General features: G+C 39.7%; 1 protein-coding gene across 1 annotated transcript in view; it reads left to right on the top strand.

Annotated features, from left to right (window-relative positions):
• The first annotated feature begins 4,147 nt into the window (after positions 1–4,147).
• LOC117478539 (peptidase inhibitor 16-like) overlaps positions 4,148–14,132 on the top strand; it is a 25,553-nt gene continuing 15,568 nt past the window's right edge. The window contains exon 1 of the mRNA XM_034125528.1: positions 4,148–4,698. Coding sequence (XP_033981419.1) covers positions 4,423–4,698 — 276 coding nt within the window. The 5' untranslated portion in view covers positions 4,148–4,422. The remainder of the gene's footprint in view (positions 4,699–14,132) is intronic.

The following is a 14,132-nucleotide window of genomic DNA, read 5'->3' as shown; positions in this document are numbered from 1 at the left end:
GGGAACACTGGAGCCGAGTCAGCTGTAACAGATGGTGTATTGCTAGAATAATGGAGAGAAGTTATGTTGAAAAGGTTAACTCAGTTGTAGATAAGCAGTCTTTGTAAGCTGGTTACTGACAGAAAACCTGTTTGTAGTGTTTCTGGTCCAGTTGTCCTAGTCTTCTGTCCCCGGGGCCCAGTTTGAGTGTGTGTTGGGAACTTGTAACTCACAGCTGTGACTCCTCCCTGTCCATGATGTGGTTTTCTCTCTTCATTGATCACAGATTTCAGACCTCAGCGTCTCTTCTTCTTCTTCTTCTACAGGCTGCCAGGCAACAAATATAATAAGACATCTGTAGAAAACTAAACAAACAAAAGCATATTTTAAGGTGTGAGCTTAAAGCTGTTTGACGAAGGACAAAGCTTTAACTGCATCTAACACATTGGGGGTTTTCTCTATTTTTTGTGAGCATAACTACAAGTTCCTAATGACAAATGAGCTCCTTGGTTATGAAGGGTGTGGCTGTGCATCTGTACTCAAGGTACTGACTGAAATGTACCAGTACTATGAAGTATTGAAACGTACCCACATCAATCCTTTTTGTACATTCCATTACAGCTGACCCTTTCATCCAAAGCCACCCACAATAAGTACAATCAACCATGAGGATACAGCACTATCTGTATGGTTTCCCCCGCAGCAAATCACCACAAACATTTCACAATTCGATGTGTAATTGTCTCACTGGTGCAGCTACAACCCATCGTGCTGATTTGCAACCAAAACGTCATAAAGTACAGCTTTACTACTGTAAAAAAAGTGTACCTTAAACTTCATCTTTCACCTGTATTTTGTTATTCACATGGATTAAAGTAAAGTAAGGGAAACAATCGGGCTTGAACAAAAGAAGTCACTGGTGTCCAACTTTCACATTTCAATTGTACAGAAACACCGCAGCAAAAACATCTAAGAAATATCAAGGCAGCTAGATAACAATAACAGTAATATTAATAAATGTTGTTTGTAAAGCACCTTTCATTGCTCAAAGTAATCCCAAAGTGCTACAAGAGACGTAATAGACAAAAATAGACAAAGTGTTTAGTGACCAGACAAGTTAAACACATGATCAAAATGCAGAAGGATTGCTCAGGAAAAACGAAAAGAGTATTTATCTAATAATAATTTAGATGATTGGTATTTGTATAGAAGTGTATTACAGTTTTTTGGTAATGTCTAGTGAAGTCAGAACAACTTCCTGTTACATCGTGAAGAACGCGACGCAGCAGATTTCACATTCACAGTTGAAAGCAATTATGTTAAGTTCATATAGGTTTAACTTAATATTATTGCTTTCAACTAACCTAACAGTTTCAGTTTTTTTCAGTGTGCATATGTATAGACTTCACGGGCAAAGTTAGAGGTGGATCTGATTAACTTTAGTTGCTTAAAGTTTGATGGTATAGTAGTTTCCTGATGCCAGTAGTTGGCGCTCGGAATTTGGCTCAGAAAAAGAAAACATGTGAAGTTTGGTCGAGATAAAATATCGTTGAGTAGAGTTGCAACAGCTGAGAAGTGTTTTGAAATGTGTCACACACACACACACACACACACACACACACACACACACACACACACACACACACACACACACACACACACACACACACACACACACACACACACACACACACACACACACACACACACACATCAATGTTGTCGTCATTACATTGACTTACATGCATTTCCCGGAGACTTCTCCTAACCTTAACCATAACCAACACATGCCTAACCCTAACCCTTAACCTTACCCTTAACCTTACCCTAACCTTAACCAAGTCTTCACCCTAAAATGAATGATTCCCCTCATGGGAACCTCCATTATGTCCCCATAAGGGAGGCGAGTCCCCACACATGACTGTGTAAACAGATTTAGGTCCCCACAAGTATAGTAATGCTAGGCCACACATACACACACACACACACACACACACACACACACACACACACACACACACACACACACACACACACACACACACACACACACACACACACACACACACACACACACACACACACACACACACACACACACACACACACACACACAATGAGTACTTACCTAACCCTCGTCTTTTTCTAAACCTAACCACACCTTCACCAGAGTTTTGTCACGTCATAAAAATGAATAATGTTCCAGTACTTCAAATTTGATTATGTCAATGAAACAAATGTGTGTGCGTCATATTCATACCGCTGTCCTCATACTCTCCCTCCTTTCAGTACTTTTGACTGTCAAAGGAAAGCAAAAGTAGTCAAAATGAATACATAATAAAACAATTTAAAGAGAGAGAAGCAAAAGCAGTGGAAGAAAAAGTGAGAAGATAATTTGAGTTTTACTTTTAATTCTTCTAATATTCTCTATCTTTTAGTTACAATGTTGGGGTTTGGATTCCCTTTGGCATTTGGGTAATTATGACAGCTTTTCTTACTATTTCGCTTATTTTACAAACTAAACAAACAACCAATTGATTACTTAAGAAAATAATAGTATTCACATGAATCCTTAATTATAATCAGGTTGCTTATAAAAGTTATAAGTTCAAAATGAAATCCCCATCGACCAACTTCAACAGTACAATCTACTTTTAAATGTATAAATGATTAATAGTAATCTAATGATATAATATGTCTGCAACCACTACTATTTATAAATACTTATGGCTATTTTACTAATATATATTTAGACTGTAAGTGTAAATATGCACATTAGTACTTTTCCCACTTTAGTTCCGATATAGTTCAGAAATGTCGCGTTCACACCAAAAAAATCGGGAACTAAAATCAGTTCATGAGAACCTTTTTACCCCCTTTTCAGTCCCTGCTAGAGAGCAGGTACTTTCATGAGAGAAAAAGGTTCCCATTTCTGATTGGCTGGGCGGATTGCAAACCACGCCCCGTAAAACAAAAAGTTTGCTGAAGCCGCCATTTTATTATCCTCGCATTAGCATTATTAGCATTAGCATTAGCCCAGCGCAGAAACGCAGAGAGACTAACTTATGGCAACACAAAAGAAAACATGGGAGCGGTGGAGATGAGGAGGTGTCGGCGTTCTGGCGATTTACTCGGAAGGCTTCAGTAGAAGCTGCTGGGACTCGCAGTAGTCCCGCAGTCCCCAACTCCGGGGACTTCCGGCCGGGGACTTCGGGTGGCAGTATACGCCGTGAAGTTGTTTGCGGCCTGCCAGTAAACCCAAAGCAGAAGAAGAAGAAGTGACGTCAGCGGCTTTATTTGCCTAATCATCCCTCAGGGAACTTATTCCGGTGTGAACGCAATCTGTACTTAGTTCACGAGAACTAAGGAGTTCTCATGAACTAAGTACGGCAAAGTACTTGGTGTGAAAGCGCCTACTGACATTGAATTTGATATCATTTAACTGTCATCACTATTACCTCTGCTTTTACCACTCTTATTTATTTATTGTGTCTATTTTCTACTGCAGTGAGAGTTGCCAAAGAAATGTCGTTGTACTTTGTATGATGACAATAAAGATATATTCTATTCTATTCTTTTCTATTCTAATATATAATAGTATTACAGTTAAAGGGGACATTTTCATACTTTAAAGGGGCCCTATTCTGGAACTCCCTCTGTAGGGAAAACAGGGATTTTAGCCTTTGCAGACCATTTACATGCACTAAAACCCGTATAACACACAGCAGGAAAGGGAAACCCCCAAAAGCACAATAGGGCCTCTTTAAGTACGTTATCCTGGTTATCCTTACATCTTTTTTTAATTTTGTGAACTTTTGCTGTGACAGTGTTTGTCTGTGTATAGTTTTATATGTTCAGTGTCCAGTATCCTTCCTCCATTTAAAAGAAATGTAGCCATATTCACTGAATGTGCATATTTATTGTGATTAAATCTGAGCCGACATTATCCCCTGGATGTTGTGCCGATAAATCTCAAATGGACAAAGGGAAAAGAAAAGAGAGAAAGAACAGAAGAGAGGAGGAGAGAGTTTGACATGGAGAATATGGAGGGTAAGAGGATTGAGCGGGGGGGTGCGTTTGTTTTGCGTACCAGTCGGAGCAGTGTGTGAAATGTGAACTGTGTGTGTGTGAGTGTGTGTGTGTGAGTAGGGGAGGATCCTCTTGCTCTTAAAGCCGGGTCAGAAACAGAGAGATCTGCAGAGCTGAGAGTGAGAGGCACTGACAAGGGAACACACACTTTTACTGACTCTTGAACACACACAAACACACACACACACTCACAGAAACACAAACAATTGGCCTATTGTACACACACACACACACACACACACGCACACACGCACACACACACACAGACAAATACAGTTGTCACACACATACACATTTTGCTGGACCCTGGACTGACCTCTTAAGGATACGTCCCTCAGGATACTGTTTCCCATCATGCACCAGGGGGTCTCCACCCAGCAGGGGGTCTCTACCCAAAGGACTACTACTCAGGACGAAGGCTCATGGAGCTCCAGGTCGAGGAGGGGGTCTTTGTGCCGGAGCCTTTGCCCGCCGAGCGGAGCTCCTCTCTGGGCCTGGCTCCTGCTCGGGGCCCTGCTGGTTCCTGGAGCCTGGAGCTTTCTGAACGAGGAGCAGGAGGAGCTGCTGGTGGAGCTCCACAACCATTACAGAGGACAGGTGTCCCCCAGCGCCTCCGCCATGATGCCTCTGGTAAGACATTAGGAAGCCTCTCATATTAGCATTTTCTTGCATGACCCCAACAATTGACATCAATCAATAGACAGGAGTTAAAAAGACAAGTGAAATAATGAGCACTTTTCTTCGATGAAGTATCAGATAAAATACCTCTGATATGTAAGTTTCCTCCATTTGCTGCAAAGATAATCTGTAAAGGCATTTGGTTTTTATGTTGAGTCAGAATTCACTCGTTCAGGTGTCTTTTTGTGGGTAAATAATTCCTCGTAAAAAAGGGACATTAATGCTTTCTTAAGTTTCTCTTTGTGCAGATACTTGATATGAAGCGTACAGTCGGTTTGAGTCTCACGAAAGATTTAATTCGATTTTTTAAAAAGTGGTACAGCACTGCATATCATATTCACTAACATATTATATACAGAAAATGACAGGAGAAACCTTGCAAGCAACACAAATAATGAGAAGAAAGATGTATATATAAATATATACATATACCATTAGATAGGCCATTAGATAAGCAGGACTTTATAAAGCGAGGATGATAGGCTCAATAAGGGCGGTCAATCAAATAGATAAGACACTTTTTTAAAGTATGAAACAATAAATGAATGGAGTCCAAAGCACCCAATAACATCAAAAGAGCCAGAGGAAACAGTTTAAAGTCCCTGAAGTCATGATTTAAATTCCAAGAGAAGACCACATTCTGCAGTTTTTAATTTAATAATAGATGGTTTCAGTCAAAAGAAGAAGTTTTAAATGAAACTGTTGACAGTGAACTTCACTCGGAGTAATCCACAGAGGTCAGAAACAGATGCTGCTTTTGAGTTATACTAATCTAATATGTCAGGGTTTGGAGCACCATGAATCCTTGAGTCATTGAGCCTAATTATGTGGGGATGGTCTGATATCTGCTAACCTCAGCGAGTCACACTGCAGGTCTTTGTGTGTGACGGGGAAATACATATCTGGACTTTTTTGATAACATATATCCTGAATATTGTGTTTTATTGTTACTTTATGGGGTTTTTCCCTTTCCTGTAGTGTGTTACATAGGTTTGTGTGCATGTAAATGGTCTGCAAAGGATAAAATCCCTGTGTTCTGTGCCTCCATTGACTCCTTTGGGACATCAATGTATAACTTTTTTTTTGGTGCTTTTATTGGCTAGCGCTCCAACACATTGTACGTGATAGGCTAAGGGGCGGGACGTCTCTAAACAGTTGACCAATCGCAAAAGAACCGGCCAGCTAACCAATCAGAGCAAATTGGGCTCTGGTTTCAGACAGAGGGTGAAAAGAGGTGCTGCAGCACAGGCAGTATGAGAACAATAAAGAGCTTTTTGAACATTAAAGCATGCAGACATGTCACAGTACAGACACTAGATATGAGGAACCTGAAAATGAGCATAAAAGGGCCACTTCAAAGGCTGCATTACGGTAAAGTGATGCTTTTTTTCAAACTTAATTTAACTGTTTCATTATCTGTCTTCACCAAATTAAGTCATCATATCCACATTTATCAAAAAATCTCATTGTGTACTGTAATTGTTTAATGAAAGCATCAATAGTCAACCACGCAATATCTATACTGAGGTATTTGCTCAGAGATAGCGTGATATTGGATTTCATTCATATTGCCCAGTCCTATGATTGGGTGACCAGCACCTTGAAAATAGAAAATAGGTAATTGTACTCATAAAACTTGCCAACTAAGGACGGAGGGATACAACCGCTTTCCAAACACTGTAAATCTCCAAATGTCGGACGTTTTTGGTACCAAATCACAGCATGACTTTTGAATATAGTGTTCCTCAAGATGTTAGGGGTATTAGTACAGTATGGCCTTTTCAAGCTCATTCTGACCAATTCTTCAGTGATCAACATGTTTAAACTTAGCAGCAAATCTTTGTAAGAACGAAGTGGTAATGATGCAACAACTCATGAGATATATTTAAGCATGAGGATATACCTGTATCATTAAAGGTGGGGTAGGTAAGTTTGAGAAACCGGCTCGAGATACACTTTTTGTTATATTCCATGGAATGCTCTTAACATCCCGATAGCAATGAATATCTTAAGTGCTTTGACAAAAAATCCATAAAAAAATGTCATCTGTGGAAGCCGTAGTACTGTAAAAAGCACGACCAATTATTTTAGCCGGCCCGACTAAAATAACTGGATGGCCTCCCTGCCTGTCAGCCTTCCATCTGTGCACAAACTTATCTCGTGCCCTCATTGGTCATGTGGGCGTTCGTGTGTGTTGGAGGAGGGGCTCTGTAAGGAAGTGGCAGATTTTTTCCGGCTGTGTATTTTCAAATTCTTGCGCACTCGAGCTGGTTTCTCCAAAATGACCTACCCCACCTTTAAGCTCTAAGGACTTATAAACATGTAACATCTACATTTGCATGGTTTTGGTGCCTAATCAAACCATAACGTTTATCACAGATTAATAATTTGAGAACATTGACACTCAGTACTGAGCTGTCCCTCAGTTAATCTGTAGCTCCCAGCTGATGCATACCACTTCAAATATGTTTTTGACCTGCATTATCCTGCTAAATATCGCCCCCCCGTATAAAAGACAACATTTGGTCTATGTAGGTCTCTAAGGGATGCCATTATATTGCAACAAATGAATATATGCAATAAAGTGACACTTTTATCACTATCATTAAACTGTGAAGAACACAACTGCCTATTCTGAATGTAAAACTCAACTAAAAGAAATCAACATGTTTCCACAAAGATTAAATAATTTAGTTTTTTTAAAGATGTTCTCGGAGATGTCCCTCCATATTGTTTTCTAATTGTCTCCAGCTGTTTTGTTTCTGTGGTGCATTGTGTTGTAGTGAGAACAGTGTCTAAACATTGTCGGGGACAAGAGGAAGGAGGAGGTAGACACAAAGGAAAGGAGACAAGGGAACAGGAAGTCAACCGTAAATAAAACTATCTTACTGTTTCATCTTTTATTTTATAGCGTGAAATTATACTATTCAGTTTTCCAAACAGAATCTCTGGAGCAGTTTGCTGCGTTTGTCTGAAACTTGCTCTGTCTTGTTTGAATTATCTTTGTTTGAATCTGTTTTCACGTCCCTTAACAACATCCTCTTGTTTTTCCATTTCTCTTCACTAGTCACCTCTCTTTCTTGGACAGGACTTTCACTTGTACAGAGGATGTTGTTGGTTTTAAAACTGTTACTGAAGTTCAAGATCTGAGTATTTAGTCAAAGTATTAACCCTAAATGTAGGTTATTAATTAGTCTATTATGGCTCCAACATACTGTTACGGCCTGGCTCATAGGCTGCAACAAAGAAGGGAGACCAGACAAGTTAAGTGTAACAAAAGCATATTTATTTACAATACCACAAAAACCAAAGGTCTTCAAAGAAACCTAATAAATGTGGAAGTCAGTTATCAGTAATGATTGCGTGAATGGGTGTGTGAAAATGTGCAGAAACAAAGACGCGGCCAGTATGGGTTAGTGTTGGCCTTTTATGTCGACGGCCCAGGTGTGGCTCATCAGGTTGATCACCTGAAACACAAACAAGAGCCAGCAAGCAGAACACAAAGGCATAGACCCCTAGTGGAGTGGAGGGGGTCGTAACAATACTAATAAATAAATGTACTGTGAATTACTTTTGGACCAAACTCTTTGTCCTAAAGGGATTTTCAAGATGTTTTCCATTCGTCACGACATTGCTTCTGACTTGTCTTCAGTTTGTGACTCTGGGTTGGATTTCAGGTGAACTGACGGTCAGATGAAATCTCTGAGTGGGAGCTCGGGCAGGTTGGAGCTGGCGGGATGTTTTGGTTTGGTCGGTGGACCAGAGAGAAGCTGTTTTAACTCTTTATGGAGATGTGAGGATGTGCTTTTATGGCTGTGGATGTCAGAAAATACTTTTACATTGGTGTACGAGTGTGGTCGCTTGGATCGAATTACAACATCTTCCAAAACCTGTTTTTAAAAGCTTGTGTAACTTTGGGGTGACATTACATTTACACTATAGTTGTGTCCTCTTGCTGTCAATATACAAGTACACATATATTGTCTGTAAAGATCTGAGACCCTGATTGAATTGGATCACTGACAGGTGAAACATTTCCAACAAGGTGGTTTTCACACTGTGGAGATAAGTGTGCCAGAAGAGGATGATGAAAGGATTCCTCTTCATCTGAACCTTCATTTTATTACAGAGATAAGTATCACATCATCTAAAAAGAACGTCAAAACCTATTCGGGTCGGACTCAGCTTGGACTAAACTTGATTTGTTTTAAAGTTTAAAAGAATATATACCCATCAATGTTTGCACTGATTCTCCAAAGAGCTCCGAAAGACTTTCTCTAAATGCCTTCCGGTTAGCAAGCTTGTGCAAACACTCAGAAAACCTGCGTCTGCAAGATAAAAAAATATGCGCAAACAAAACCACAACAAACATGTAAAGCTAATCTCTTAAAGGTGTAGCTACCTGGAGAGTTGCCTTGTTTCCCTTTGGTGCAAACATGACATTTTAAAGATATTTACGTTCCAGCCCGATTACATTCATCGCAGATCTGCCCCATTGTGGATCTCCTTTTTAATCCTTGATATTCATTTAGCATGCACACAACTATGTTAACAATTCAGCTCATGTTAAAGCTATTTGTTGTTGAACACACATAATTAAAAACCAAGTGTCAGTGCTGTACAGAGGGTAAGATTAGCACCAAATGTTGTGCAGGTGATCCCAAGACAACGTATCCTGAGAATCTCTTTCAGTTTCATGAACATGCGTGTTCCCCTCAGGATGAATTTTAATACATGTGCTGAACCTCCTGCAGAATTTTCATCTAGCGCCATGATCAGGTCTGTCAACATTATAATGCAAATGGAGGCGTGTGGTGCAGTGGGTTGTGCGTTGGTGTTCTGATCAGGGGGTCACAGGTTCAAACCCCTCTGCAGTCAGCATGTCGTTGTGTCCCTGAGACACTTCACCCCAAATTGCTCCTGTGGGGATTGTCCACAGTATTGAGTATGTAAGTCGCTTTGGATAAAAGCGTCTAACAAGTGACATGTAATGTAATGTAATGCAAATAAGGGGTTCCTACAAAATCCTCTTCAATACTCACACACATTTAGACAGCACCTCAGACACAGCGACATGTTGCCTTCGCATTAATACCCATCCTGGTATTAGGAGCAGTTATTATAAAGCACCTGGGGAGCAGTGTTGTAAAATAACATCCCTCAAAATACCACTCTCTGTACTTGGTTTGTTTTGGGACTTGAAACGGCCACCCAGCTGTTACCAAGATTGATCTACTGCGCTCCTATGTGTCCAATAATGTGGATTATGACCAAATACCGGGAGAACTAATTACATTCCCATAAACCTCAGCTGATAAAACGTAATAAGCCAAAATAAAACTTCCTCTGGCACACAAGTAGAAACAACCCCTGCAGTTTGAGTGCCTCGAATCAGAATCTTTAGCAATTCCCTCTGTGCAGAACCAGTTTCCTAATAAAACACGTTCTTGTTCAGGTGAGCAGGTCAGGGTCATCACTTTTTAAAATGGTATATAAAGTGATTTAAAAAGGCCTCAGAAATGCTGAGTACATGTCAGCCTGAGTTCCAGGAACAGACGGGTGTTTCCCTCTGAAGACTCCCTCCAGATTATAACGTAAGTGTCAGAGGAGGAACGCAGTGGGGAAATCATCCTGGACGACAGACAGGGTTGAGCAACAAGAGGAGGAGGAGGAGGAGGAGGACAGACGAGGAGCACAATGTTTGGATAGAGAGAAATGAAAATTAGGTAGTGCATGAATGAGCACCCAGAGGAATGCGCGTGATTGTGTTCATACTAGTGTGTGTGTGTGTGTGTGTGTGTGTGTGTGTGTGTGTGTGTGTGTGTGTGTGTGTGTGTGTGTGTGTGTGTGTGTGTGTGTGTGTGTGTGTGTGTGTGTGTGTGTGTGTGTGTTGTGTGTGTGTGTGTGTGTGTGTGTGTGTGTGTGTGTGTGTGTGTGTGTGTGTGTGTGTGTGTGTGTGTGTGTGTGTGTGTGTGTGTTAATCAGGAGAGGTCTCAGCCTGACTCTGCCGGTATGGAAGCCCCACTGGGACATTTCCATATTTATGTTTTTCTTACGGCTTTGCTTTTCAGCTGGATCAGATTTAAAGAGGGATGCAGCGAGAGAAAGGTGGAAAGAAGGAGTTTAGGAAATATAAAGAGGGGTGAGGAAAAGAGAGAAGGATGAAAGGAGACAAGATAACAAAGAGGAATAGGTGAGGATGAAGAGAACATAAATACATAAGAATAGGGAGTAAGGAGAGATGGACAGCTAGGAGAGAAAGGAGGTCAGAGTGTTGTCCTGTGAGGAAATTACAGAGGACAGATTTCTGTTTTTGTTGGCAGAATACAAATGTCTGTAGAATGTAACCACAACCTGCACAGACTAATAGAAACCAGCGTGATCCTCAGACACAACTGCAATGAAACAGAAGGTTGGTATTAAGTAAAAGTACCAGACAGAAGAAAACTGTTCACACATAACTAAAAGAAAGTGAGAAACCAGCCGGACAGAAATGATATTAAACAGATGATTCCCAGATTGCATTTCCACCGATGCCTAATGTGCTCTTCATCAATCATTCAATCGATACTTTATAAATCTGAGAGGGTAATAAGGTTTCTTGACAGTTGCACCATATTAAAATAACATTAACAAATACGTTAAAAGCAATAAAAGTCCACTGGGATTCAACTGATTCCATTAAACAGGATTGCTCAAGTAGCGGCACGTGACACACTGAGTTTTTTAGGCAGAGGTCCAGCCATGCTTTGCTATATTGTGTCAGAACTGTAACAGTGACACATTCACCAAAGCCTTTTAGGAAAAGTCTTTCTCTCAGACAGCTCAGCACAATTTTCAAACACGATATGCAACAGAAAGAAGGGTCTTGTTACATAACCTGGAAATAAATTGCATTTGTTATTGTTTTTTTATATGGTTTTAGTGTGCAAATGTGTGTTTTACTGTGTGTTTGTGGATCCAAGGAAGAACAGCCAATGGGGATCCAAATGAAGACATGCTACCAAAGATGCATTACAAGCTGCACCAATGTTATGAAATACTTTACACTTCCTGTCTCCTAAGAGTTGGCCGTCTAATGTAATCATATCTCATTTCTCTAGGGCGTTCAGTATGATATTATGAAACTGATAAGTGATTTATCATCTCAGGAGTGGAAATTATCTAGCTATCCCAATTCCTGCTTTGTGTTAAAGGCTCTGTCTGAATGTTTTCATCTCTGCTGGTCCGACTTGAGTCTGATAAATATAAGAATCTAAGTTTAGACTCATAATAAGCCAGTTTTGGGTCCTTAGATTTGAGCCAATTTGGCCTGCAAAGTCCTTAAAACTCCTTAAATTAGATGTTGAATTATTATTGATATAATACTCTGAAGCTTTACCTTGACCCTTGATTTTTTTGTTCAGGCACCTAGCATTTATTTATAATTTATAGAATTAGAATCAGATTTACACATACAATGAATTTGCTTTGGTGTATATGGTCACGGTGCATGCATCAACACAGTAAGAGCTATTTAGTTGTAAAAATGGAAACAATAGAGAGGCGAAGTCCCGCCCATCTACTTTCGACTCATGGGACCTTATTTCGGAAAAATTATGTATTGAAGTCAATGGGGAGAGAAAACGTATCTTTCGATCCCGTTTGAATTGTGCCATGAATTACACATATGATGTTTGTCAATCTTAAAAAATTATTTCCATGTAAAAAAAGGTCACAGTTTGTCGTAAAACTGTTGAAATATAAGACTATGAAAAACACGCAACTAGAAAGACTACAGATCCCAGAATCCCGGTCCCGCATGCTGGCTCTTAAGGAACCGACTAACTCCCCTTGTGTGTATGTACAGCTCTCAACATGCCCAGACTTGGAGTGATTTTCACCTCTTTTAATACTTTCCGCCTCATTCTGAAAGAAAGAAGTGAAATGTGCCAACGTGCCGGCCGTCTTGGTGTGTGGTGCGAGACGGGAGATGGAGTTCATTGAGCGGTTTCACACAAAAAAAGTGTTACTTCACAGTTTTACGACACATTTTTATTATTTTGACTTGCAAAATTATCTTTTAAATTGACAAACATCATATGTGTAATTCGTGGCACAATTCAAACGGGATCGAAAGATAACTTTTCTCTCCCCATTGACTTCAATACATACTTTTTCCGAAATAAGGTCCCATGGTCGTCCCCCGGAAAGGGAGGGACTTCGCCTCTCTATACAGAACTTTTTTAACAACTATTTAAAAAATGATACAATGTACAGTACTATAAGAAAATAACACTTTACTGTAAGTATGCAATATGTGCAGTATATCAGAATGTAAAGAGGCAGAGCTGTGCAGTTTTAAAAGAGAGAAGTATTGAACAGAAATGTGCAAAATACATTACACATACAGTACATGTGACTTCTGCAGTCATTTGTCTGGGGAATGAAAGCAGATTGTAACGTCTAAGACAAAAGACAAAAGCCAGATGTTAGTGGGTGTTAGTGGATATGAGGTCCAGCCAGAAAAATGGCCTTAATAGAAAACAGCAGAGGAACAAATCGGACCCGTCCAAATCAAACTGCATTTTGTTGCTTTTTAAATAAGGGTTTTGGTGGTGGGATGTAGTGAGGGTTCAGGTATTCAATTACAATTTTGAGGTACTTGTACTTTACCTGAGTATTTTCATTTCATGCTACTTTTTATTTCAATTCAGAGGTACATATTAACACTCAAAGCTACTTACTGTATATAAAAACACATGATATGCTGATATGATATAATGCAGTACTGTACTACAGATCGACACAGTATTTCAAGTATCTACATTAGGTCCACATACATACAATACTAAAATGCTCTTCCATGAACCAAAACTGATAGTTTAATAACCATCATAATAAAATAAAATAAAATAAAAAACATACTTGAAGTACATTTGATAATACTTATGTCCTTTATATAATTCTGAAATGGTCCACTGTGCAGAATGAGTACTTTTACTTTCTGTACTTGAAGTATATTTTGATGCTAATATATTTGTATTTTTACTTAACATGTTGAAATCGGGACTTTTACTTTTAGTGGAGTATTTTAAGACTGTAGTATTTCTACTTTCACTTAATTAAAGGATTTGAGTACACTTCCAACACAGTTTTTCCACCCCTGGAGGATTGTAACCAGGTCAAGCCTTCCTGCTGCGGTCCGGATTAAAACAAACAGAACACAAACAGCCTGAAACAAAGCGGTAAATAAGAAAGCCTCCAGCAGAGGAGGAATGTAAATCTGCTCAGCAGGAGAAACTGTAATACTCTCTTCTGATATTTCATCATTGTACCCTGCTGATTACTTCAGCTTAGAAACCAATAACACAAACTCAGGGGGAACGCTTTCCTCCGCAGCTGGA

Source organism: Trematomus bernacchii, unplaced genomic scaffold (assembly GCF_902827165.1).
Source record: "Trematomus bernacchii unplaced genomic scaffold, fTreBer1.1, whole genome shotgun sequence".
Classification (NCBI taxonomy): domain Eukaryota; kingdom Metazoa; phylum Chordata; class Actinopteri; order Perciformes; family Nototheniidae; genus Trematomus; species Trematomus bernacchii.
Note: the sequence above shows the minus strand (reverse complement) of the source record. Positions and strands in the feature narration are given on the sequence as shown.